A 27984-nucleotide genomic window follows, 5' to 3' on the forward strand; every position below is an offset into this window, starting at 1 on the left:
TCCTGGGTGTTTGTTAATAGTGGACCTGCTGCTTACTTGCAATTTCTGATGATACTACAATAGAGACTGTTTGTGTTCCGTGTGTGTAAACTGTTCATTGTAGAAAACAGAATTTGATACGCCACTGCCACCTTACTGTTTATTTTAATAACTAGATTTTTAGTTGTTCTTATCGGCGGTCACTTTTTGCTATCGCACTCATCGGAATACGTCCTTACTCTACGATATTAAAGTGAACACTGTCGAGATATATGCGTTAAATTTTTGTTATCTATATTTCAGACTGAGTGGCTATTTATATTACACCAAATGAATTGCTTCTGTGAATTTTACACTTCACGTTTCTGGTTTATAACCTCTGATCCTTTAGCGTGCTGTCAAATATTAAGAAATAAAGTATAATATTTTTACTTATAGTATAGGCTATATCATTTTTTTCTTGAAACTTGCTCATTTTAGAAATATTTTCCTTATTTTTGCAAAATTTTGTGCTTATATAAATGCATATTTTGACCTTTCTGTCACGCTTATGATTCAGTTTTTACTTATAACCAAGTCTAACAGATCTTTATTACTATTTACCACAGAGTTATTGATTGAAGTGTATAGTATTGATAAAATTATTAATTATTAGGGATTGGTACTTTTACTATTATCATTAGTGTCCCGGGACACTCAGGTGTGCAAGGGAACGAATGGGTCGGTGCCCTGGCAAGACGGGTCTCATCTACTCTGCCTGTGGAACCCGAACCTCTGATTGGAGTACCCTTTAGTACTGGTCGAGGTAGTCTCAAGGAGCTGCTTTTGCGGGGATTCCAGTACTCCTGAGCTAGTGGAGATATGAGTGAATAGGCTAGGTACCACATAGCGGGGCCATTAAGTCTTACAGCCCATCTTCTTCTAAACCGTAGGAGACGCTCTTTGGTAGTCAGTATGCTTACCGGCCACTATAGACTTAAGTAGCATCTACATCTGCTTGGATTAGCCAATTGCCCAAGGTGCCGTGTATGTGATAAGGAGGAGGAAACCTGCCTTGCCTATCAGAGGTGGCAGATCCGGGATTCGGCTTTTATGCAACCTAGCCAAATTACGGCCTTACCCTTAAAGAGAATTGTGGCTTTTTGTGAGGCCACAGGTTTACTAAAGGATTAGACGTTCGGAACAACAGGAAGAGCTCAGATTTGGATACTAGCAGATATGAGAGCCAGAAATAGGCTGGGCTTCGGAAACGCCGAAGACAAGGTCCTTATGGGTCTAGTCCGGATGATAGGAGGTTTGAAGAGCTAACAAATGGGCTTTGTCCCGATCTACCACGATCATGATTATTATTATTAACAAAAATTAGAAATAATAAAATATCCTATAAGCTAAACAAAAATATCATAAATAAAGTCAAACAAGATAATATCCAAAAACAGATAAAAGTTACTGGAAGAAGAAAAAAGGTCAAAAGGTGACAATAAGCACACACAGAAACACACGCGACATACGAACAGTTCAGCTGATTCACGGTACGTTAAATAATTATTATTGTCGAGTTGTGACAGTCTACATTTCTAGTTCTGAAAAATTAATTATAAATATAACGAAACGGTGAGTAAAATACTCTTGATTGAATCACTCAAAAACTTCAGGGTCATAACTCGTACGCCAATTTATTAAATACCTAAATCTTTAGATAGTTTTGAATAGTAAATCTGCCAACGAAACAGTTACATTGTAGGTTTTATTGTTTTTGGAACTGTTTAATGATTTCCGGTCTATTTTTCGGGTGGTATAGTTAAGTGCGCAAAAATTCTATTGACCTACCGTGCAGTATTTATAAACAACGAGGATATCGGAATTAAAACTGAAAAAATGATCAAACAGTTTGAGCACCAGCTGTCCTATTTTTTATTTTCGTAGTTTATTTAACTTACGAGAGTGAGTCACGTCTCCCACCGAGACTCGGAACACGTGAATAAAACTCAATTTAATGGCAATGCTGGTGATTTCGGTTTTTTTTGTGTAAACACAATATGTACTATAAGACGTTCGTATCTGGAAGATTTTTAATCCTCCAGCGGGAGGTTGAGGCCTGTCACTCCAGTCCCGTATAGAAGTACAACACAAACTTTGTAATTTTTTGTTGATAACATTGAAACCCTATACAGATAACGACATTGTTTTGTTGGCCATAGGAATTAAGATTTATTGCAAACCCATATCTAGAGTATATTTATTATAATGCTCTAAAACTAATTTTTTGGTTATTTTTTAGCCTTAATAGCAATACAAATAAATAAGTAAGTAAATAAGTAATATGCTTTATTGTCACTGAAAATTGTACACATTTTATGGACAAAGCGTATAACAATACGACAAGAAAGAAGAAAGAAAATCAGAATAAGAATCATTTGTACTTTTAAATAAAAAAAAAAAACAATAAAATTCTTCCAAACCTAAACATAAAAAATACTACCTAATTAAGAACCTACAAACATCGTAAAATGTACCTAACAAAAAATAAAAATTAGGAAAGCAGATTAATGAATTAAGGGCTTAAATATTCCACCTTCTTGTGCTAAATAGTAACCAAATCTGTCATATAGATTTTTCCTCATATTTTGGAGTAGTTCTGGTGTAATGCTTGCAGAAAAATGAAGTATTTTTGCCCTTAATTCGACTAGGATTGTGGCCCTTTCAAACTGATGCCTATAAATGTTTTCTTTGAGAAAACATCAAAAAAAAAGAAATCGTTAGGCGCTAAGTCACAGGATCTAACGGGCCATTTAATTGTAACACGTGTACTTATCAGTCGATCAGGAAACGTTTGATTGAGGAAGTCAATAGTCTGAAAATTAACGGGAAGGCGTCGAGCTGCCGGAATGATCTCATTCTGTAAAAGTTGTAAATATTTGGACCCGTTTAGGTTTCCATCGATAAAAAATGGACCGACAATATGGTCGCCTAACATCCCAGTCCAAACATTTAACTTTTGCGGATGCTGCGTTAGCACTGCAACACTGAGGTGCTTATTTTTCCGAGAATAATACCTTGCTACGGATGGATTGTGTTTTTTATGTAATGAAAATAAAGACTCGTCAGAAAATAAAATATTTTTAAAAAAGTGTACATTTTCATTCTGTTTATCTAACATAATTTCACAAAACTCCATCCGCCTAAAGTTATCTTCCGGAAACAGTTCTTGTGTTGGTTGTATTTTAAAACAGTGATACCCATTCCTTTTGAGAACTCGCTGGACAGTTAGCATTCACGTTAGCTTCCCTAACAATTTGTACACTATTGCAGGGTTCACTAGCTTCCACAAAAGCACAAATATCAATATTCCTGTTTTGACAGGAAACGTGGTTCATTACCTTCATGACACTTTTTACAACTGTTTACACATCCCGATGTTTGAAAATGTTTAATGGTATTTTTAACTGTTGTACCACTTAGTGAGGGTCTATTTCGAAGGCAACAATAAATAAATCAATTACTTCGCGTATGGAATGACCCTGAAAGTACCATGTTACAAGTTGAACTTTTTCTTGGACGGTAGGTATACAACGTAATAGGCATTTTATTAATTATTTGTTTATTCTTTCAGAACTTCGTTTGAAATTTTTAATGTCAATGTGATAATTAAAATTCGTGCCTACTGTAAAATGAATATAGAGGTGGAAACGTGTAACATGTCACAGCGATTGCCATTGTGTCGTATGGTCAATAAAACAATGTCGTGATCTGTATACCCAACTGCCATAATTTTGGAGTTATTGCTATACTATCTTCGCCGAAGATAAAATAATACATTTAAATAACTATGACTGTTACAATTACCATTTTGACGTTTCAATAAATTAGTATTGTTGGTGTTTATTTAAAGTCACAATAAATCCGTATATCTGAAAAAGAACGAATTGAGATTTGAATGATATATTAGGATATAGTGATATGCGTAGAAGTCAACAAGAAATGTGTAATATCTTTAATAATTTATATCGTAACAGAAATCCCATTAACGAAACTGGTTCAGTAAAAGTCCAAATGTGGGCGCAGAAAAACTGCATCAACTGAAAACAAATCTTTAAATTTTTATCGATAGCTCTGATTAAAAGATATCGACCTTTTTTACCGTCGAGCTGATACAAATTTTATTGAACATTGATTTCGCGCGCGTGACTGACATTAAAAATCGCCGGTTGCTTCAAGCGTTGTTTCTAAGAGAATGGTTTATTCTGCACAAAAAGTGCTAATAAACATTTTTATTCAAAATTAGCTCAGCTACATTTTTTATTTAAAACATTTTTTTCTACGCCGTACACATTCTTGGTAAATTGATTTTTGCGTCTTTACCCCTTACGAGGGGGTATTTAGGGAGAAGCCCGGAGATAACAGCGGAAAACTTTTTTACATCTTTTTTAGGATCCCAAAATTAATATTCTCGGCAAAATTAAGCTTGTTCGTATGATTTTTAGGGGTTAAATCTCTGGCGACTATTTAACAAGTTTCCAAAATGTTAATTATGAAACTTCATTAACAATTGAAAACACTGGTAAGTTTTTGTACACACTTATGACAAATGAAACAATGGAAAAGAAAATTCAAGTTGACCATAGCTCTGAGGATGCCTTTGTATGCCGAAAGCGCTCAGCTAGGAATTAAAAAAAAATGCCGAAGGAGAACTGACAGAGGAAGTAAGTATACTTAGAGGAGTTCGACAAGGGTGCATACTTTCACCACTCTTATTCAACGTCTACAGTGAAGTGATATTTCAAAAAGCTTTATTGGATATTGTGGAAGGTATTTTGGTCAACGGAAATAGCATTAATAATATTAGATACGGATATATATATATATATATATATATATATATATATATATATATATATATATATAAATTAAACCCCCTTAATTCCACATATTGACGAAGCACTCAGGCACTGGAAAATAATATATAATTATATTTATATATATATATATATATATATATAATTATATTTATATATATATATATATATATATATATATATATATAAATTAAATCCCCTTAATTCCACATATTGACGAAGCACTCAGGCACTGGAAAAAGAAGTGTAAAGGGATGGGGCTGTCTCTAGACCTGGAGTATATGGCTAGAAAACTAATGGAAGAGTACAAAAAATGGGGCCTCGAAGTAAATTTACAAAAAACGCAATATCTTTGAATAGGAGGAGAAAATACTGCAGATGACCTCGACTTAGAAGACGGGAAAATTAAGAAATGCGATCAATGTATATATTTGGGGGTAAAACTAACAAAGACAGGAAGAACTGATGAAGGCATAAAAGACAGAATAATATAAGACCGGAAACGAAAAAAAGAATATATAATACCATATTGAAACCAATTATCTTCTATGGCTCAGAAGTATGGCAGTTATCTCAAAAACTTAAAGGTAACCTATTGGCAGTTGAAATGGATTTTTGGAGGAGAGCAGCGGGAAAGTCTAGATTAGAACATATGAGAAATGAGGACATCAGGAATCAAATGAATATACAAAGATCAATTATAGAAGACTTTAAAAAACACAAATTAACATAGTACGGACATGTTAGACGTATGGGGGAAGAAAGACTACCAAAAAAAATATTAGAATGGATACCAACAGAGAAAAGAAAACGAGGACGACCACCAACAACATGGATGCAAGAAATTTCAAAAGCAATGTCAGCAAGAAATCTATCTGAAGAAGACTGGCAGAATAGACAGGCTTGGCGAACGGGAACCCAAAGGCGGATTACGCTATGACCGGGATATATATATATATATATATATATATATATATATATATATATATATAAATATGTTGGAAATATCGGGTATGTGGTCTATATTAAATAAAAATCTTTGTTTTTTCTAAAGCTCAATATTTCGCCATTTATTTAATAGCTTCATCGGGAGTAACTGTAAAAAACAAACATTTCAAAACACTGACGTACACTTAGATTTACAATACTTACAGAAATTAAAAGATTATACACATAAATAAAATTGAATATTAAAATAACATTATTGTTGATGAAACTGTACATTTAATAAAATGCATGTTAAAATTTAAAATATCTTTGAGCACGTTCGTTAACAATAAATAAGATGGAACAAGTAAAAATTATTTCAAAATGCAATTTTGCATTTGCGAAATATTGAGCTTTAGAAAAAACAAAGATTTTTATTTAATATAGACCACATACCCGATATTTCAACATATTTATAAATTGATTTTTGGTCGAAATAATCACGTTAAATATATATATGTATATATATATATATATATATATATATATATATATATATATATGTATATATATATATATATATATATATATATATATATATATATATATATATATATATATTTGTTGATATTAATGTTATGTATCCAATAGTCAGTCTTTCATATTACACTATTACTCATAAATATTTTTTTTTTCAAAATAATCAATTATAAGGTGTTTTTTCACTTTGTCGACAAAATGTAATTTGGCGTTTACAACGTTGTTCCAGCATAGCATTCAATTATAAAGAATTGAAAAAAAGCTTACTTTCGAGTTTAATTTTTTTTTTTTTTTTATTTTTTAAATTTTTTTGTTTATAAACATTCTCCCATGCATAGTCTTTTCACAATATTGAAATTAATGAACAAAATCGCTTTTTTTGCTTAAATGTTAATAAAAAACCATGACGCAGTCAAAATTTAGATACCCACGAGATGGTACACCTTTTCTATTGACTTCCCCCAGATATTTCAGTTGAAAAATAGCGCTCAGTAATTTTTCGACTTTTAAATGCTTCTTTTCCTGGAATATTATATTTTTGCTGGCATAGTCAGATTCAGTTTTTTCATTACATCATTCATTGTCTTATAATCCTCAGATGAATGACACTCATTTTTGTTCAAATTTATAACAGTAATAGTAGAGTCATAGGTACTATCTAAGTTTAAAGTAAAATTACACAACAGATACACTATTGTAGATAAGCAGGAAGCAACAACAAAAAAATACTGCTTAATCGCCGAACACGAAATATGTACTAGGAAAGAGGTGTAGAAACAATTCATGCTACATGCTACTCTTCCTTAGTCACGTTGAGGCTTAGCTGGTCTTCCGTAGGACGTATAACTTAACGCAACTATAAATCTGCAAATTTGCATATTATTGCACATGTTCAATAAGAAAAAATGCAGTACTCCGTAAGTAAAAACACAATATTGTGCTACAATTTTAATTTTTTTTTTAATTTGGCGGTTAGCTGTTTTCTTTTTACTCTTCGCGTGGTTTAATTGTTGACCTTTTTGTTATACCCTGTATATTAATTCCTATACCTTTAAAAGTATCAATATTTTTTACTTCATAATAACTTTAAATTAATAAAAGAATGATAAATATTTAAAAAATAAGGAAAGTCTTACACTATACTGTTATAATTTGTGACCTTAAAAAGAATAACATGCAATGTACCGATGATTTATATTTTTAGAACACTCACCACTTTCAGTCTTGCATTCCTTAAAAATAATCCAACTTCTATAGGCCTCATGTGAGGCAATCACACCAGCGATGGGACAATCGCACATTTTTCAAAGTTTCCCGCAGTCTTTTAAGCTCTAACTAGTTTTTAAAATAGAACAAACTCGACACAATTCTATTCATTACTTCCGCATAATAATACTAAGACAAACAGTCGAGAACGTCGTGTTTTCAGCTTCCGTCAATGCGTGCTTGTAGATGTTTAGTATTAGATTAAGGAATTATTCATCTCCGAAAGATTCAAGCGTCGTTTCGGGACGTGACGGCGTGTTTTTGGCGTCACACGAGCCAATGCGAAAATACAGACCTTAGACGAAAATAGACTCGAAGAGGAACGGGAACCTATGCCGTGGATATTAGCCAGAAGGGTTAATTGCATTGTAATTGGTGACTCATATACATCTGTTGTTCTAATAAAATATCTAACACGCAGCGTGATGATTAATTTTAATATATGAATAATTTTGATGAGCTAACTAACGTAATTATATAGTATCGATTGAAGATTACATATTTATATGCTTAAAATTTAAGTAATTAATATTTTTTAAATTGAAAATAGTTTCAAGAACACCGAAACGAGTCGGTTTCTGTTTCGATTTTTTTTAATTCAACAAAAACTGCATTTTACAGGGTTATATACGAGGTTTGCCCCAAAAGTTTGTAACAGTTTGTAAAAATTGACTAGTAATATGGTAACGAATATATTTTGCCTACCACATGGGGTATTATTATAGGGGGTTGAAAATTGGGGACAGAAATTATAGGGGCAGAGATAGGGCCAGCATAGGAAACATAACCAAACCGTTGAGCTTCTCCGTCGTGTAAGACTGACGCTAGCTTTCGACAAGTTGGACCACATTTTCAAATCGTCTAACATACCAATATGTCTTAAAAGAAAAACCTTTAATAAGTGTGTTTTGTCAGTGTTGATTTATGGAGCGGAAACGTTGACTATGACAAGGAGAACAGTCACAGTCAAACAAAAAAATCCGTGTGGCTCAAAGGGCGATGGAGCGCGCTATGTTGGGCATTTCAATGCGAGACAAGATCCCAAACTGGCAGCTACGACGAAGATCAGGTGTGGCTGATGCTGTAGAGAGAATAGCAACACTAAAGTGGAACTGAGCAGGTCACGTGGCTGGAATGACGGATAACAGATGGACAAAGCGGATACTGGAATGGAATCCAAGAGATGATACTTACCGAAGCATAGGTCGTTCACCCACACGTTTGATTAACGATCTAAAATGTTGCCATAGGAATTTGATGTAAGAGGCATCTGAAGTAGATGTCCAGCAGTGGACAAGCGAAAATTGAATAACTATGATTATGGTAAAGATGAAAATCACAAAGGGAGGGAGAATGAAAGAGATAATTCTCGGAACAGCATACCTTCTATATAATGACCTCCAACAACCACCTTCAAGGAAGATAGAGCAGTTAGTGAAAAATTGGGATAAATGGACTATAATTGATCATCGGCCGTGATGTGGATGCGCACCACCTGACTTGGGGTAACACAAATACCGATGAAAGAGGTGAGTCATTATTACAGTTTATTGTGGAATATGATTTAAACATACCAAATATAGGGCTACCCAACGAAAGGAGGTAATTAATATAACATGGAACACGACTCACGTGGCTAGAACTGAAAAAAGGCATGTGTCAGATGAGGTGTCTTGTTCAGATAATCTACACATTCGACAAAACGACTGTTTTGAAATGACAGGTAATAAAGGACTCTTATCAAGCAGACTTGATTTTGTTTCGGCAGGGTTAAAGCCGAAAAATTAAGCGGTTGTCATGTCGGCGTTTCAAGACAATTTTCCGGACATAGTGCGGTCTGAATTCAGAATTCCAAAATTTTGGAATGTGTATCATAAACGAATGGAAAATATATAATAAGCCAATTGGACACAGTAGGACCGGCTTATAACAGAAGGCTTCCAAAAAAATATGATGAGCACACACTCCAATATTGAATCAGGTTTGTCAGTTTTGAGAGGTTTTTATTAACTCATTCGTGATTAAAATAGCCAGGTACTTTCTTCGGGTTAATACTTCAACTGATTTTGATTATTACTTCTTTAGGTGTAGTTATCAAATACCTGGATTTGAAGCGGTTAGAGGGAAGCAAATTTACGAAGATACATTTAATACCCTTGGCGACTCATATCTTTCTTATTTGACCGTTAAAAATTGGATTGCAAGCTTCAAAAGAGGTAAATTTTTCGTTGAAGATGAAGACCGTGTGTCTGAATGTTGAATAGAAGCGTACAAGAATAGAAGCATCGCGTTCGATCTGTGCTCGGTTTGAAAAATATACAAACTTCATAAGCCGTGTTGTTATGATCTAATAAAACTTGGCGTCATTTTTAATACCAAGAAACAAAGCAACAATCACTTAGACAAAGAGACTAGTTCTCCAAGGTCTAGAAATTTCGTGTTCAAAAATGTGCTGGAACAGTTCTTGCTTCAGTTCTTTAGGATTGCTAATGAAAAATAACTCAAAATTACTAGTGGACGTTACTGACCCACTCTACGAGAAAACATTATGGATATAAGACGTAAAAGTTGTACAAAGACATTTTGTTTTTGCAGGATAATGTTCCTGCGCACAAATCGTACCTGGTCATACTAGTCCAGTCGTCAAAGAGTTGACCCCTAAAAATCATACGAACAAGCTTAATTTTGCAGAGAATATTAATTTTGAAACCCCAAAAAAGTACCAAACAAGTTTACAACTTTTACCCCCCGGGCTTCCCCCTAAAACCCCCCTGGCAGGGGGTAAAAACATGAAAAAATGGATTTACCAAGAATCTGTACACCGTAGAAAAAAATGTTTCAAATAAAAAATGTAGCTGAGTTCTACTCAAAAAAATAGTTCTAATATCGAATTTTTAACGTCGAGCTTATACAAATTTTATTGAACATTGATTTCGCGAGCGTAACTGACATGCAAAATCGACGGTCGCTTCAAGCGTTGTTTCTAAGAGAACGGTTCATTCTACACAAAAAATGCTTATAAACATTTTTGTTTAAAATTATCTCAGCTACATTTTTTATTTGAAACACTTTTTTCTACGGTGTACAGATTCTGTGTAAATCGATTTTTTTACGTTTTTACCCCCCTGCGAGGGGTTTTAAGGGGAAGCCCGGGGGTAAAAGTTGTAAACTTGTTTGCATCTTTTTTGGGGTTTCAAAATTAATATTCTCGGCAAAATTCAGCTTGTTCGTATTATTTTTAGAGGTTTAGTGGCATTTTCGTCTCTGACGACTGGAGTATACCAACACTTCATGATTTACAGTTCGAATTACTCGAACACCCCCTGTATTCACCAGATCTCACTCCGCCCGACTGCCACGGTTTTCTTCAACTAGAAAAAAGTCAAAAAGTCATAAATTTTCTCCAACGAAGTCATACAGATTGTGGATGATTTGAAACTACAGACATGGTTGTTATGAATTTATTTAACTAAAATATATTCATATTAAAATTGTTTAAATTCATTTGCGTTCTCAAAAAACTTATAGTCCCTTAAAAAAGCCATAGTGTATTGAAGAATACTATCTGAAGATCAGGACATACTCATTTTGTTATAAATCAGGTATATTGTTTCATTTAAATAATTTTAGACCGAATTGAAACGTAATAAAAGATATGTTAGTACTCACCATTTTTCGGGACAGCTTTATCAAGACCGGCCATGGTTTGAATGTAATAATTTTGCTCCAATTCTTGATCCCAAACTTTCTGAAAAAAAAAAAAATTATATTTTAATACTAAGTGTATTTTATAAAGGCCAAACGTAGGCCAACATGGAGACCTTCATTTTTATTTATATCCCTCTCTCTTGTCGTTTCTCCATTACTGAAGATCGTGATTTCTTCCAATATTTTTAACAATTTTTCTCCATTTTACTTTATTGACTAGTCGCCGGGCCAGAGCATAAGTCCCATACTATATATCCAGTAAGGTCGATTACTATATAAGTATATACCAAGAGAAATGTTATCAGACCTTATTCAACTATATGAATCGACTGGAAGAACACTATGGAGATACCCATCTAGAACAAATATACAAAGCCCAACTAAAAAGTAGCATCCAGCATGTCAGCCAAAACTTGCAGGAATATGAAGCAGATGTTGCTCGTATGGTTTAGCTAGCTTACCTAGAAGACCCTGATAATATTTTGGAAGACATAGAGGTAGATCCGTTCGTTAATGGTTAGAGAGAGTAAGAGTGAGATAGTGGGAGAGAGAGAGTAAGGGTGGCGAAGGGGAGAGAAATAAATAGTGATTTATAGAAAGCTTTACGATTAGCAAGATAAAACGATTAGATAATTATACTTTTTATTGCTTTGGAACACGAAGTCGCTAGTCAAATTTTACGGGATCATCAACACCAACGGAATATCGGAGAAGCAGACGAACAGAACGATGAACGTTTGAAAGAAATGGTTAGAAAAATAATCAGTAATACCATGACCAATAAGCGTGAGCAAATATTTTAGCGAAGTAGTCTACTTTCGTCCAACTTGCAAGAAACAGATGCAACAGTTGGTAAAATAGAGTAAAATAGAGATTACAAGAATGTGATTATGGCATCGGGCACAGGGCCTGAAAAAAAAAACCATTCAAATGTCGATATCTTTACGAGAAAATCATTTAGTGCGAATTGTAGGCACTATTCAAAATTAGAGGAACGACTTTGCCAAATGCGACGAACGAATGTCACAAATGATCGATGGGGACTTCAGCAGCTACAAAACGTAATAAAGATCTATGTTTAAAACATTTCTTGTATTGGAAGCGTGAAGATGAAAACTAGCAAGCTATAAGTGCACGTGGGTCAGAAGAAAAAGCCCATTGAAGCCAATGGAATTTACTTATACTTTGACATTTTAATAGTAAAGTGTAGGGGTTACCGTTACGTCTCACTCTGTTAATAGTAATATATCTTCCGACTATATTAAAGGCTCCACGCTCTTTTAAACGTAGGCTGGGGCGATAAAGTTGGTTTTTCTGAAGATATAAGCAACTACTCAATAAGTATTTACTTCGAAATGGTCGTTCACGAATAATATTTGGATGCGACTCCTCTTGAAAGACATATAGATTCGGCTGATGTTTAGTTTCTGGTTTATTTACATATATTATTGATCACCGACTACAAGCCAACAGACGTCTTTTGAATCGTCTTCTAAATGTTTCTTTATACGAATGGATACGAAACGTTGTTCGTGAGCGGTTGTTCAATTACGTGGTGAATCAAGAGAGCAAAGGTGAGCATGTTGCCTATTGTGAATGCAATCTAGTGCAACTAATGACCAAGCTTATCCCAACCTCACGGCAACCGTATGACAAACCCGTAAAACTTTTATCAAACAAAAGTTTTATCGAAATTTCGATTTTAATTATTTTCTTTTCTAGAAATCTTCGAAATATCTTCAAAATTATAATAAATTATGTACGATTTATTTGTATAAACGCTTACCGTGATTGAGGTTATAAAAACGGTTTTTAGCAGCAAAGAAAGACTGTTACAAGTGTTTTATTTATTTTATGGAATACGTTGAAAACGTTTATTGTTTTATTTTGCATACAATATCAAGGCACAATCGAATATTCATTAAATGTTTGTTACTGTATACAAAAACAATCAACCAATTGTTTAGTATTGTTCGACACAGAATAAATACAGTTATATTTTCATAAGACAAGCAAGACTTGCAGACAGTGGACACTCCGAAGTACAACTTCAATAGTTTTATAAATGATAGTACTAAACAGCTATACCAACGACGACTGGATGAAAAACTAAGAGAAATAGAGAGACAAACATTTTCAGATATTTACGAGAATATTATTGCTAGTTTACACCAGGCCTCTAAGCAGAACAGAAGAAAGGACAGCATCTAAAATGGCTAAATACAAAAAATACTGAAGACCATCAAGCTTACAAAGAAACCGATAGACAACTACGAAAAATGATACAACAAGAAAAGAATAAAACATGGGATCAGAAATGTCGAGAAATCAATACATACATCGGAGGGAAGCAATGTACAGAGGTATGGAATTTTATACAATCAGTAAAAAATACAGGAAAGACAAAGCACACATACACACCATAAAACCAAGACAATGGAAAGATCACTATGAAAGCTTGCTGACAGAGACAAGACAAGAATACCTAGCGAACTCCCCAACACAGTCAGTACATATACAAGGAGAGGAACCGAGGGTAGACATCGAAACAGTAAGGAAGGCTGTAATGACCCTAAAGAATGGTAAATCCGCTGGACCTGAGGGAATCTATGCTGAAATGCTTAAGAATGGACCTCATAAACTATTTGAAAAATTAACTTATGTGATCAATCAGTGTCTAAATGGACACCCAGTACCAGAACAATGGAGAACGGCATACATGTCGTCAATACACAAAAAGGGGGACAAAAGGAATTGTAAGAGGGCATATCGGTAACCAGCACCCTGAGCAGACTATATGGACGAATCTTGAGAAATATGATCGAGGAAGAATATAAGCGCAATGAAGAGGAAGAACAAAGCGGGTTCCGTGCAGGAAGATCGTGCACCGATAACGTATTTTGTCTTAAACAAATAATAGAAAAAAGATCGGCTAAGAATCTAGAAACTCACATTACTTTTGTAGACCTGCAAAAAGCATATGACAACATTCCCTTAACAAAACTGTGGACAACGTTGAAAAGATCTAACATCAACCACACATTGATAAATGCTGTACAAGAACTATATAGAGACTCTTCTTCTTCTTCTTAAGGTGCCATGCATTTCTGCGTAGGCGTCCACCGTACATCGTCTTGTCAGGTGAGATGTTAAATATTCTGGATTAAATAATTCTGTTTTTAGCAGCATTGCGAAGCATTTCATAGCTGTGGATTCCTGTCCATTGTCGAATATTGCGCTGCCATGACATTTTTTTTACGTCCGAGACCTCTCCTACCCTCTATTTTCCCTTCGAGTATCAGTTGCTGAAAAGTGTATCGTTCTCCTCGTATAATGTGCCCCAAGTATGCAGTCTTCTTACTTTTTACATAATTAAAAAGTTCCCTATCCTGTAAGCCCGCTCTTCTGAGTACTTCCTCATTTCTGGCCCTGTCCGTCCATGATATTCTGAGCATTCGACGCAGGCACCACATTTCGAACACTTCAAGTTTGTTAATGGAACTGGCCTTTAACGTCCATGCTTCCATTCCGTACAGGAGAACAGGCCACACGTAACACTTAAGCATCTTGTATCGGAGGTTGAAGTCCAATTTGCGATAGAGACTCAAAGGCACAGATAAAACAGGAAAATATCTAACGGAAGAATTCCTGGTTACAAAAGGCTTGCGACAGGGATGCTGTATCTCACCAACCTTATTCAAGATATATGTTGCAGCGGCATTGGAAAGATGGAAAAGAAATGTGCATAGGATGGGTATAGAGCTTAGCAATGAATGTATATAATATACACTCCAGTTTGCTGATGACCAGGTAGTGCTAGCGACCGACAGAGAAGACATGCAGTACATGCTTAGAAAACTGATAGAAGAATATAACGACTGGGGAATGAATGTCAATACAACAAAAACCAAATATCTTTGTATTGGAAACGAGTCAGATAACATAGACCTCGAAAACGGACAACATATTTCCTGCTGTCAGAGCTATGACTACTTGGGTGTTGCCTTTGACAATACAGGAACTGATACACGGGAAATAGAAAAACGAATCACTCAAGCAAAGAAAGTCTTAGGATGTCTCAATGGTATACTGTGGAGTAAAGAGATAACGAAAGGAAGAAAATTTAATATATATAAGACCATGATTAAAACTACTCTTCTTTATGGCGCTGAAACATGGAGAATTAGTGAAAAGAACAAAAAGCGAATAGAAGCAGTAGAGATGGATGCAATGAGAAGATCTTTAGGTATTTCCAGACGAGACCGAATCAGAAATGATGTAATAAAACAACGTATGGGAATAGAAGGAAATATAACTCAAGATATAGAGAAGAAACAATTAAGGTGGTATGGGCATGTTCAACGGATGCCAGCAACAAGACTCCCCAAAAAAGAAGTAGAATGGCAACCGATAGGTCGACGGAAAAGAGGAAGACCCAGATTAGAACGGCAACACGGCGTAAACAAGTCCATGAGCGAAAGAAATTTAACAACAAACGACTGCGATAGGATAAGATAGGAAGAGATGGTGTTTAGGTATCGGACAACGTCGAAAGACGTTCAAAAACCGATGTATATATATATATATATATATATATATATATATATTCATAAGAAAATATAAGTTGGTATATTTATATCAAAGCAACAATATGTACTTGAAAAGTATATATTTTATGCAATTAGTGTACAAAATTGCAAATTTACTCACATGAACATCACTTTTGAGCTACGCGAATCTCTCTGGAGTTGAATTTTGGGTCCGAATACCGAACAAGGTATGTATGCACAAGCCTACGCTGATGACTAGCCGAGTGACCCTTCCCGGGAACGGTGCACTAGGTCGCTTAGGTGGGTCTCGGGCTTGTTGAAGAATGGTTGACGGAAGCGGTCACTCAGGGTTAATCTTTAAAAGACTGCCGTGGTCCTGTTTACTCAGATAAGGGCTATCAAATCGACCAGGGTAAAGTTTTATTGGTTTCCAAGTCAGTGAAGTACCTAGGAGTGATCCTGTATTCTAAACTGTCATAGAAGGAACATCTAAACGCCAAAGTGAAGAACTTTCTGCAGCTTTCTGTGCATGCAGAAGAACTTTCGGAGTCAAATGGGGTGTGCAGCCGAAAATCCTACATTGGATATACCAATCCATGATAAAGTCTGTAGTGACGTATGCGGCCATTGTTTCGTGGCCCCAGGCTAGACTGGCATCAGCCAAGACTCAGTTGGTTCACCATCAGCGGTTGGCGTGGGTTGGTATTTCAAGAACCATAAGGACCACTTCCTCAGCGACTCTTAAGACCCTGCTGAGTTTACCTCCCCTACATATTATTGTACAGCATCAAGCCAGTGTATCGACTCAACTGTTCTGGATACTGGTTAGAAATGACTGGTCGGATAGGCCATCGTGACACTTGGAGCCAGGCCACCGAATGCTGTCTTGTGCTTTATATGGTACATAACAGCATGGCCCCTCAATTTGAGTTCTCATTCTCCTTCTTTGTTTAATTTTCTCACCGGGATGAGTGGGTGAAACGAGAACCTGCACTGATACGGCGGAGGGAGCTCACCTAGTTCACAAATCGATCCAGAATTGACGAGCGGGCACGCGCTGGGATATATGGTATTGTGATCCGATTTGAGTCTAGTCACGCTCTCGTTTTTCATCCAAAAACACCACAAGGCACCAAAATGGAAGTCTTTACCCCCACAGTTCATTGAGGACTTCATTCAGAGAACTGTGATCCATCTTCACGATGAGAACATCCCCGAGAGATATGGAACAGAATACATCTTCTTCTACTTCTTCTTTTTATGTAGACATGACTGTCTGTTTTACAATGTACCTCCAATAAGTTGTCGTTCCATAGTTTTCGTGGTCTTCCTACTGATCGTCTTCCTATTGGGGAACCGTCTCTTGCCGTCTTTACCACTCTATTTGTTATCATTCGGCTTATATGATCGTTTCATTCTACTCTTCTATTTCTTACTCAGTCCTTGATGTTCTTCATCCTGCATCTTCGTCGTATATATGTACTTCTAGCTCTGTCCCATAGTGTTTTACCACCAATTTTTCTAAGTGTTCTCATTTCTGCTGTATCTAACATCCTTTTTGTCCTCTCTGTGTCATGTCGTGTTTCTGCCGCGTATGTCATTATTGGTCTGATGCCTGTTTTGTAAATTCTGCCTTTCATTTCTTTCCGGATGTTTTAATTTCTCCATATTGTTTCATTCAAGCAACCTGCTGCTCTGTTTGCTCTATTCAATTGATCTTCCACTTCTGTTTCGAGCTTTCCGTAGCTAGATAAAGTGATGTCTAGATATTTAAACTCCATCACTTGTTCTATTATCTGACCTTCCAGCTCCAATTTACATCTTAGTAAATTTGTTATTATAACCATGCATTTTGTCTTTTTTGCGGAAATTAACATGTTAAAATTTCTGGCGGAATATTGAATTTGTGCAGCATACGTTGTAAATAATCTTCCCTTTGCGTCGTCGTCGTCTGTATAACAGATTATTTTAAGTTATTTTACTCGCATTTCGTATCCTGTTTTAGTTCTTACTTTTTTTATTATTTCATCCATAATTAATAGAATACATAGAGGAGAATATACATACTCAGATTTAACTACAATAATTTTGAAGTGAATACTTGTTATCGCACGGTATGATGTTATTGCACGGGCCAGAAAAAATATTTAGCGTGACACGAAAAATCGAGACGCGCGTAGTAACCTTGAGATATACAGTAATATACATGATATATATACATATTTTATTTTTTATTTTTTTTTAACAACTCGCGAACGATCGATTTGGCTAATTTTGTTTTTAAAATATTTGTATAAAATAAAATAAATTAAAATAAAATTAAATAACATTAAATAAAATTAAATAAAATTAATTAAAATGAATAAAATAAAATAAAATTAAATAAAATTAAATAAAATTAAATAAAATTAAATAAAATTAAATAAAATTAAATTAATTAAATAAAATTTACTAAAATTGAATCAAATTAAATAACATTAAATAAAATTAAATAAAATTAATTAAAATGAATAAAATTTAATAAAAATTAAATGGAACTTAATAAAATTTAAAACAGTAAAGGTAAAACTAAATTACTAAATAAAATTAACTAAAATTAAATCAAATTGAATAAAATTAAATAAAATCGAAACGAATAAATGAAAATAATAAAATAAAATAAATTAAACTAAAAACCGTCGCTCCTTGCGTAGACGATAAGAAAGCTATGCTTCCCTCCTCGGTCACTCCCAGAGTGCCACATCCCGATTTTTGTTTTTTTTTTTAATCCATTATAACGAAAAATACGAGTAGTAATAATCAAAATGAAGTAATTAAACATAAATACAAGATAATAATGAAAATGTAAATTATGAATAAATTCCATATCATATTTAACAAATTTTGAAAATGATTAAAATGATTAAATAAAATTTTTAAAGAAAATAAATATTTTTAAAATTTTAAAAAACTTAAATTATTTTTACTGGTGTTATTATAAAAATATTAACAATTCAGTAATAAGCCGACATTAAATTTCTTTTATCCACATATTATAGTAATAACACTCTATACGAAGTATTCACTTCTATGTGTACTCCCCAAGTGTTTTTTATTACTCCCCGTTTTTTATCACTACAAAAATCGTGTACCTGTGTAGGGCCTTGAATTCACAATTTTTAGGTAACAAGATCAAAACATTAACAGTACACCGCGATAACTGTTTACATTGTTGTTTCATATACTTCAAATAATTCAAATGACATTTCATATTAAAACAAGCTAAAAATAAGTATTAAAAATGAATATTTTTAAAAAATATAAATTAACTTAACCTATTAACAATGTAACTATTTATGTGTTAGTTGTCCTTCAAAAAGTATCAAAAACACTGACGCAAAATATATGCTACTACAATTTCAATATGTTATTATATTAAAGAAGGAGTTACTTCAACTCAGAGTTGAAGGTGAACACAATGACTATGTGAAAATCGTGCGTGGAGTGAGGCAAGGCTGTATTTTATCTCCTCTAATCTTCAATCTGTACTCTGAAAGAATATTTATCGAAGCTTTGCACGAAACTGAAAAAGGTATTCTACTAAATGGTTGCCGGCTAAACAACATCAGATATGCAGATGACACCATAGTATTTGCGGACAACTTAGAAGACCTACAAGTTCTTATGAACAAAATCACGTATTACAGTCAACAATATGGACTCAATATAAACGTTAAGAAGACAAAGCTTATGATAATTAGCAAGAAAAGAATAACAGAAGGTGAACTCTACGTCAACCAATCCCCTGTAGAAAGAGTGACGCACTACAACTACCTCGGCACCATAATAAATGAAGAATGGACCAACAACCAGGAGAATAGAGCACGCATCGGAAAAGCTAGATCCACCTTCAATCGGATGGGGGCCTTCCACAAGAGTCACAACCTCTCTCTTGATACAAAAGTAAGAATACTGCGATGCTACGTCTTCTCTTTCCTTTTTTATGGTGTTGAATCGTGGACCTTGAACGAAGATATGTGCAGAAAACTGGAAGCATTTGAGATGTGGCTATATCGGAGAATGCTTAAGATCCCGTGGACTGACCGAGTCACAAATGAGGAGGTCCTCAGAAGAATGAATAAGAATCGAGAAGTACTGACCACCATCAAATCTCGAAAGTTACAGTTCTTCGGACATATTATGCGAAATGAATCCAGATATACTCTCCTTCAAGCCATCCTGCAAGGAAAAATATTTGGAAAACGAGGTCCAGGAAGAAGAACATCTTGGTTAAAGAACCTCAGAATCTGGTTCAATACATCTGTGCAGCTTTTCCGCGCTGCTGCAGATAAGATAAAGATTGCCATGATGATCGCCAACATTCGTAACGGATTGGCACACCAAGAAGAAGATTATATTAAAATTAAATATATTAAAAGTGTATACAACATCAACTCAAGAAAACAATACGATAAAACCATTATGTAACGAAAAAAGTCGCTGCATTACGGATTTTTTTACTATCTTATTAGACGCATAAATATACTTACGGGATCACATTCGACAGTGAGCGGCTTCATAAAATCCGTAGAGGGTTGAGGTAACGTCCTAGAGATCTTGTCATCATTTGTACTTATAGGCACTTTAAATATATCTTCAATTTCGGTATCTGTATATTCCTCACTGATCCCAGATTCTTCTTCGATCGGAACATCTTCATCACAATTGTAGCTCGAGCGCTGAATGGGAGTGTCGGCACCAGGGAGAAGAAAGCACAGTGAGGCCATTTTTTTCACGATCTGAATCAAAAGTAGTTTATCAGTTACTATAATCGACAAAAATTTATATAAAAGAGAAAACACTTGGGGCACATAACAAGAGGTAGCAGATACTGGAGAGAAATTGTTAGGAAGAAATACTCATGGCTCAGAAACATTCATTATTGTAGTGGCTTATCACTAGATCAATTGTTACATGCTGCACAATATCGAGAAAATAGTAGGCAAATTGTCATGGAGTCTACAGGAGTCTAAAATCTGGGCACGGTACTCAAAGGAGAAGGTACCCTCTTTACTAAGTTTTGTTATTTGAACTACCACAGTATGCAGTTGGCACGTCTGGACATATTTTTAATGGTGCTCTAGCAATGTATTCTTTTTTGATGTAATATAGACCCTTTTGTGATTATTTTCCCTGTGTATTGTTGACTATTCTTTCCAAAACCAAACCAAACAACACACAAGAGAGATCAAAGAAAAGCATTTATACTATATCTTGTGAATCCAACAATTTTTATATAGCAGAAACTTAAAGACCACTCAGTGAAGGATAAATGAGCATAAATCATACATTAACAACAGATCCTAGATTTGCAAACACCCCTGGGTTGGTCAGCACAAAGTGCAATGGAAAATGCAACAATTGTAATGTAAGAATCAGACAGAAAAAAAGAAGAAAATCACTAAAATCAATAAAATGTAACAAGTAGCTGGTAACGAATATTAAAAGAAGAAGTTAGAAGTTTATAAAAATACACCAACACTAACGAGTTAATAATAGATCAGAGACAAACCATCTATAATTAACTACAATAAGCACAGAAAGATCAGAATTGAATGTCAATCCAAGGGTATAGCAACACTTCTCAAAATCTCACTCAAAATATGGCTAATGCCTACAAGTCAACTTGTCAAATTAGTTTTACCACCCAGTGCCAATTATAAACATTTACAGGTTAAGATTATTAGTAATTTTTATTTTAAAATAATTAACTTTTACAAGGAACAATACATATTAAAACTTTCTTTTTACCTCTTCCATGCTCGGCCTTTTTGAGGGATCCTGGTCCCAACAAGAAGTTATCAAATCTTCAACTGGTGGTGGGCAGTTCCGCAATAGCGGTGGCCTTTTTCCTTTATGTACAGCCCACATTATACTAAAGGCAGATCCACCTTGGTTGTAAAATGGTTTCTTTCGGGAAAGAACCTCCCAGAGTATAATGCCCCAGCTGAATACATCACATTTTTCTGTGTAGTTTGAAGATGTAAATACCTACAAAAAATCATTTAAAATATCAATTTATTAAAATAAAAAATCATTCATATTTTGAAATTATTGATAACATTCTTCATAAGTTTCTATCTTGGGTCATACCAATGTCAATTATGTTCCCAAAATGTTAAGTGTGCCGCATTTAAGATGAAGACAGCCCTATATTTTGTCTATCACAATAAATCTCCACAAGCAGGGTAAATTTGTGATATTTTGCTTCGCGCTAGATATTGGAAAAAGTTATTTGCAAAAGTTGTTCCAAATATTATTCTAACCCCAAATACCAAATTTCATGACAAAATTAGCACTTTTAGTTTTTTTATTATTTTGGTCTATATTCGATAAACAGTGTGTTATGGAAAGAAAAATAGGTACGATAAGGTCAAGTTGTGTAATTTTAATGGTTCAGTAAAATAAATAACAACAACACACAGGAATAATTTTTGATTTAAAAAAACAATAATGTTTATAGTCAACTGATTAAATTTAAGAAAATAATTAAAACAATAATATTTATTGTACAAATGACAATTTATCAAATCTAATCTCGCTCGACTAGTCCTCCATTTATTTGCACACATTTTTCAATCATTTTACGATTATGTCTGGATACTCGTCTGGGATGTTGATTTCTTGACAGGCTTGTTTTATTCTGACACAAATTTCAAGTTGATTTCTGGTCGTTTTTAAACTTTATTTTTTATTACTCCCCAAAAATAAAAATCGAGTGGTGTAATATCAGGGGACCTCGGAGGCCAGGGATCAAAAGGACTGTTTCTTTCTATCCAGTGCATAGAAATTATTTAATTGCCCAATACCCTGATCCAGTTTGAGACCTCTTTAGCCTCCAGTAGGCTGGAACAAGATCACATCTGTGTCTAGTGTTATGATCGTGTACCTCTTCATGGGTCCCAAAGTGCCCCCCGTTTCTCTTAACAAACATAAGGTTCTCATATATATACAAGGAGGGCACAGTAAGAATTCCCAGAGTCTCATAGTCCACTCTGCAATCGTCAATCTGCAAGAACTCTTATAGCCTTACGTTGCAAACCATTGTATTGGCATTGTTCATATAAGCTGTTCATAAGACCTTGTGTGAAACGCCTGATGCTAGATTTCTGAGCACATATAAGTTCTTTGACAGATTTTTGCTCAGATAGTCAATATGTTGATCCCATTGAAGCTTGGGCTCTAGGTATACTCCAAGGAACTTCACACTTGTCACATTAGCATTTTCAGCCTGAGTGTCTCTAAGAGCAAAAACAGCCCTGTTGGTCTTTGCCTCATTAAGCAGGAGCCTGTTAACACAGAACCACTCTTTACACAGACCTGGAACCCCTAAGGGAGTCCTCACTCAAGTGTGTCAGCTGAGGAGGAGACTGTGGTGTTATCAGCAAAGAGTGTATGTAGCGTTTGATTCAATGCTTCTAAGGTCATTAATATATATTAGAAATAGTATGGGTCCAAGGACAGAGCCCTGAGGAACACCAATATTAACAACGCTCTCTCCTGACAGCACCTCAGGCACCCTCACAGATTTTACCTTGTTCTCGAGGTATGATTGGATCAACTTGACATTCTGTGGACAAAAGTTGTACCTTTGTAGTTTTTTCGGAAGTATCCCATGGTCCATACAATCAAATACCTTACTCAAGTCTCAAAACAGAACAGTGTTGAATTGTATTCTATGAAAGGATTCCAAGGCGGGACACTAGATCAAGAATGCCAAGAGTTGTGCTCCTTTCCTTCTTGAAACCGAACTGTGATCCTGAAAAGTAATTGCTACCCTCGAAAAAGCTTGATTTGCAAAGACATGGCTTTTTCTACTATTTTAGAGACGACTGGGAGCAATGCGACAGACCTATAGTTCTCAGGGACATCAATTTCCCCTTTTTTAAATATGAGTGTTATAGCAGCCCCTTTTAACACTGAGGGAAATGTATTCTATTTAAAGCATTGATTTATTAAGTGTGTAAGAGGGCTTATGATAATATTTTTTATCATCTTATTAATGCTAACATTTAAGCCATATATATCAATTTTTTGTTTGTTTTTAAGCTGTAAAGGAAAAGCTCTTTGAGGGATTTACATTGATGTTCTTCAAAAAATCCATATGTAATTCAGGTATATCTTTTATTAAGTTGTGGACAATTTGACAAAAATGATTATTAAACTCATCTGGAGTGATGTTATGAGCCTGACGTAAAGCCCCAGATATTCCTCGTTGTCTCTTTATGATATTCCACATGGTTTTTGGAGGATTTCTTGAAGTCAAGATTACTTTGTCATTAGAATTAATCTTTGCCTTTTTTATTTCATTTTTATACAATTTTTTAAAATCATTTAGTATTTGTGAGTTGTTAGAAAACAGCTGTCAGTTTTATGTTGTCTGTAGTACTCACTTAAAAAATTGACATGTTCTCTTATTGCTCTTAGTTTGGTTGAGAATCATGTAATTTGCCCAGCTTGGCTTTGTTTAAAGTTAACGGCATTTTAATTGGGTGATCACTAAAATAAACTGAATAATAAACTCAATATAATACACTGAATGTTTAATCTGACTGACATTAATTATTTCACATGTGTCAAATTATTTTGACACACATGACACACTAGTTTATCAAATAAAAAAATAATTTTGTGTAGTTATTGACCAAAATAATTGAATAATAAAAGTACAAATTTTATCATGAAATTTTATATGTAGGGTAAGAATAATATTTGGAACAACTTTTGCAAATAACTTTTTCTGATATATCTAACGCAAAGCAGAATATTGAAAAATTACTTAAAAATCTTAAAAAATGTGAACCTTCAACTTGTATGACTGTGCAAAACTTCAAATCATTATTCAATTTGATAGCCAAAATATAGGACTGTCTTCATCTTAAATGCAACATACTGTATATACATATAAACTCTACCGGTTGATTCTGTTTTGCACACTATTTATTTATAATTTCTTATTATTATAAAATGATTTATCTAACTTACCTCTGGAGCCATCCAAGCTGCTGACCCCTTGTTATTAGTCATATAGGTATTTTTATCAGCAGCTGTACCAAAATCACAAATTTTTAAGTTTACACCCCCATTTATTAAAAGCAAGTTTGGTGGTTTTAAGTCTCTATGTATTAATGGCTTTGGTTGCATGGCATGTAAATATTCTACACCCTAAAATAAACAAACATATTGATCAATATTACCAAGGAGTGGGCTTTAATAACCAGCATTTTGTAATGGTATATTCTACTTGGGATTTATTGGCTGTGGTATGAAACTAAATTTATTGAATACAATTACAATGCTTACACTTTTAGATCAATGAACAATGGATTAACAAAATCTGTGTCTGTATTGGTCAAGAATTACATAATTATTTGTACTAGGAGCTACAATTGTAATAAAAATCTATAGGGGTTTATTACATTTAATATATCACAGGTATTATTCATATCCAAGATATTAAGTAGTAAAGATGGGGCAGATATGTTAAAAACATCACAAGAGTGCTGCATTTTTTTAAAGCCTATTGATGAAAATGAAATTTTAAAAGTGATCATGTTAATAAATAATTCAAAAAGCATGGATCATTACAATTCCCAAGAATACAGATTCATTGTAGGAGATGACTTCAACACAAAACACTCTCATTGGGAATCTAGATTGATCACAGCTAAAGGTAAGAAACTTCTGGCAGCAAGCAATCAGCTTAAATGTGAGAAGTTATCCCATTGATCTTGGCAAAATTCCTGATCTTCTAGATTTCTTCCTCCATAGACCAGTTGGTCAGGGAAGAGAAAGACCCAAAACAAGGTTCCTTGATAACATCGATGAAGACATGAGAAATATGGGATTAAGTACTTGGCGGAGAAAGGCAATGGATATGGATGACTGGAGAAAAATTCTTGAGGAGGCTAGGACCCACGCAGGGTTGTAAAACCAGAATGATGATGATGATGATAGATTTCTTCATAGTGAGGAATATTTTAACAAATTACATACATGTACAAGAGGCATGGGATATTAATTCCAATCACTCATCCATTCTTCTTATGTTAAGTGACTATAATTCAGAAACAGAATTATCCAAGTCTAAGTAATAAAATGACTTGCAAAGTTTAAAAATTAAAACTGAAGAAAGCACTGTTCTAGCAGTTCCTTTACAAGCAGAAGATCAACTACATAAATAATTTGAATGCTTTGTCAGAAGTATCCAACACAAAGTATGGGATAACACTCCTAAAACTATTCCTAGAACAAAAGGTAATAATTATCCAAAAGAATTAGTGACCTTATTTGTGATATTAAAACTTAAAAGAAAATTTACATGCAACTTTCCAGCCAAATGATGGAGAGGATCCTGAAGACTGGAACCAGAACCAGACAATGTTACAACAATTATACTCACTTCACCAAAATTAAAACTAACATAAATCCAGAGAAAGCGCCTGGCTTTGACCTTATCACTAAAGAAGTACTAAAACAACTACCAAAAAAAGGGTATATTAAAACTTACTAATCTTACCAATACATCATTTCGGTTGAAGTATGTACTTATGATGTTATTGTACCAATAAATAATTCTAAAAGCATGGATTGTTACAACATTAATTCCATAATTTTTAAAGAAATTAACCATATTATCAGCAAACCATTGGTCCATCTCATAAATATATGAATTGAACAAGGAATTTTTCCAGACTGTCTAAAATTATGCAGAGCTACATCAGTGAAATGGGGTGATCCCAATGATTGCAATAACTATGGATTTATAATAATTCACCAGTTCTATATAAAATTATTCTATCTCTTAAGTTATACTGAAAGCCCAACTTACTGATTTTCATAAACAAGGTGGACAATTGACCAATAAACAACATAGTTTCAGATCTTTAAGGTTTACATCACAATCAATAACATATATCATTCATATAATAGAAAAAATAAAGATGTTAGTACCAGATTAGTACTATGTGACTTATCCGAACCTTTTGATAGTGTCTCATATCACATTCTAATGAAAAAATTGAAAAAACTTATTACAAACTAAAATCTTCACCCTTAGCAATCTCATATTTAACAAAATTCTAAGCAAATCATAATAGAACTGGCATCCCCTTCCACATAAAAACTTTCATTGCTTAATTGAGTTTCTATAGTGACAGAAACAGCATAGCATTGTTTTTAGCAAAAACAAATCTACCAAGTTACAAAAGATGAATACAAATTGATAAGTTGTGATATTTTAACTGGGAATGGGAAAAAAACTTACCTTTGAGCACTGGTATGCCCAGGATATGGCATGAGCAAAAGTGTAACACAGATCTGACCTATGTAGAACATTAAACAATGATCCACCTTCAGCATATTCCATTACTAGACAAAAGTGCATGCCTTTGGTACAAGCTCCATATAATCTCACTATGTTTTCATGATAAACTCTAGATAACTGCCTTACTTCTACTAAAAATGCCTTTTTTTCTTCTTCTCTAGTAATGTTTTTCACAGCCACATATGTGTTATTCCATATTCCTTTATATACTACTCCAAAACTGCCTTCCCCTACAATCTAAAACACATTTTCAATAGCTGTCAATATTGTATTAAATCTTTAATAAATATGACATTACAATGGACAACTCATATACAACAATATACAATCATAAAAATGGAAACATACTACACTACAATTAAAAAGTAACAGTAAAAGTGTAATAATAGGAAACCCAAGAGATATGAGAAAAGGTTTTATACAATCACTATAATAAGAATATACAGAGATGTGTATATTCTAAGAATATACACAATAACATACAACCAGCACTTAATAACTCTTTAGTATAAAAGTAACAGATAAATATGTCAGTCATCGAAAATTGATTTAAAAGTTTGAGAATATAAATTATTGAAGCAACAATATGATTCTTATAATGTAACAGAGAGGGCATGCGACAATTATTGAAAATAAAGATGCTAATGTTCTGGTAAAGAGTGAGACCGGAATATATTTAGTAGATGTATGAATTTATGAGTCTTTACAGGTCATATATTATCACAAAAATACATGCAGTAAATTTTTAATTCTATAATAACTGACAATAATAAATCTAAATAGATGCTAGATG

The 27984-nt window shown here is 34.0% G+C and overlaps 1 protein-coding gene across 1 annotated transcript in view; it reads right to left on the reverse strand.

Moving 5' to 3' along the window:
- Nucleotides 1-27984, reverse strand: part of LOC140445852 (mitogen-activated protein kinase kinase kinase 7-like) — a 34246-nt gene that overhangs the window by 5789 nt on the left and 473 nt on the right. The window contains exons 2-6 of the mRNA XM_072538235.1: nt 27132-27428; nt 24851-25030; nt 21617-21856; nt 20356-20604; nt 11238-11316 (exon numbers count right to left, since the gene is read on the reverse strand). Coding sequence (XP_072394336.1) covers nt 11238-11316; nt 20356-20604; nt 21617-21856; nt 24851-25030; nt 27132-27428 — 1045 coding nt within the window. The remainder of the gene's footprint in view (nt 1-11237; nt 11317-20355; nt 20605-21616; nt 21857-24850; nt 25031-27131; nt 27429-27984) is intronic.

Source organism: Diabrotica undecimpunctata, chromosome 7 (genome assembly GCF_040954645.1).
Source record: "Diabrotica undecimpunctata isolate CICGRU chromosome 7, icDiaUnde3, whole genome shotgun sequence".
Classification (NCBI taxonomy): domain Eukaryota; kingdom Metazoa; phylum Arthropoda; class Insecta; order Coleoptera; family Chrysomelidae; genus Diabrotica; species Diabrotica undecimpunctata.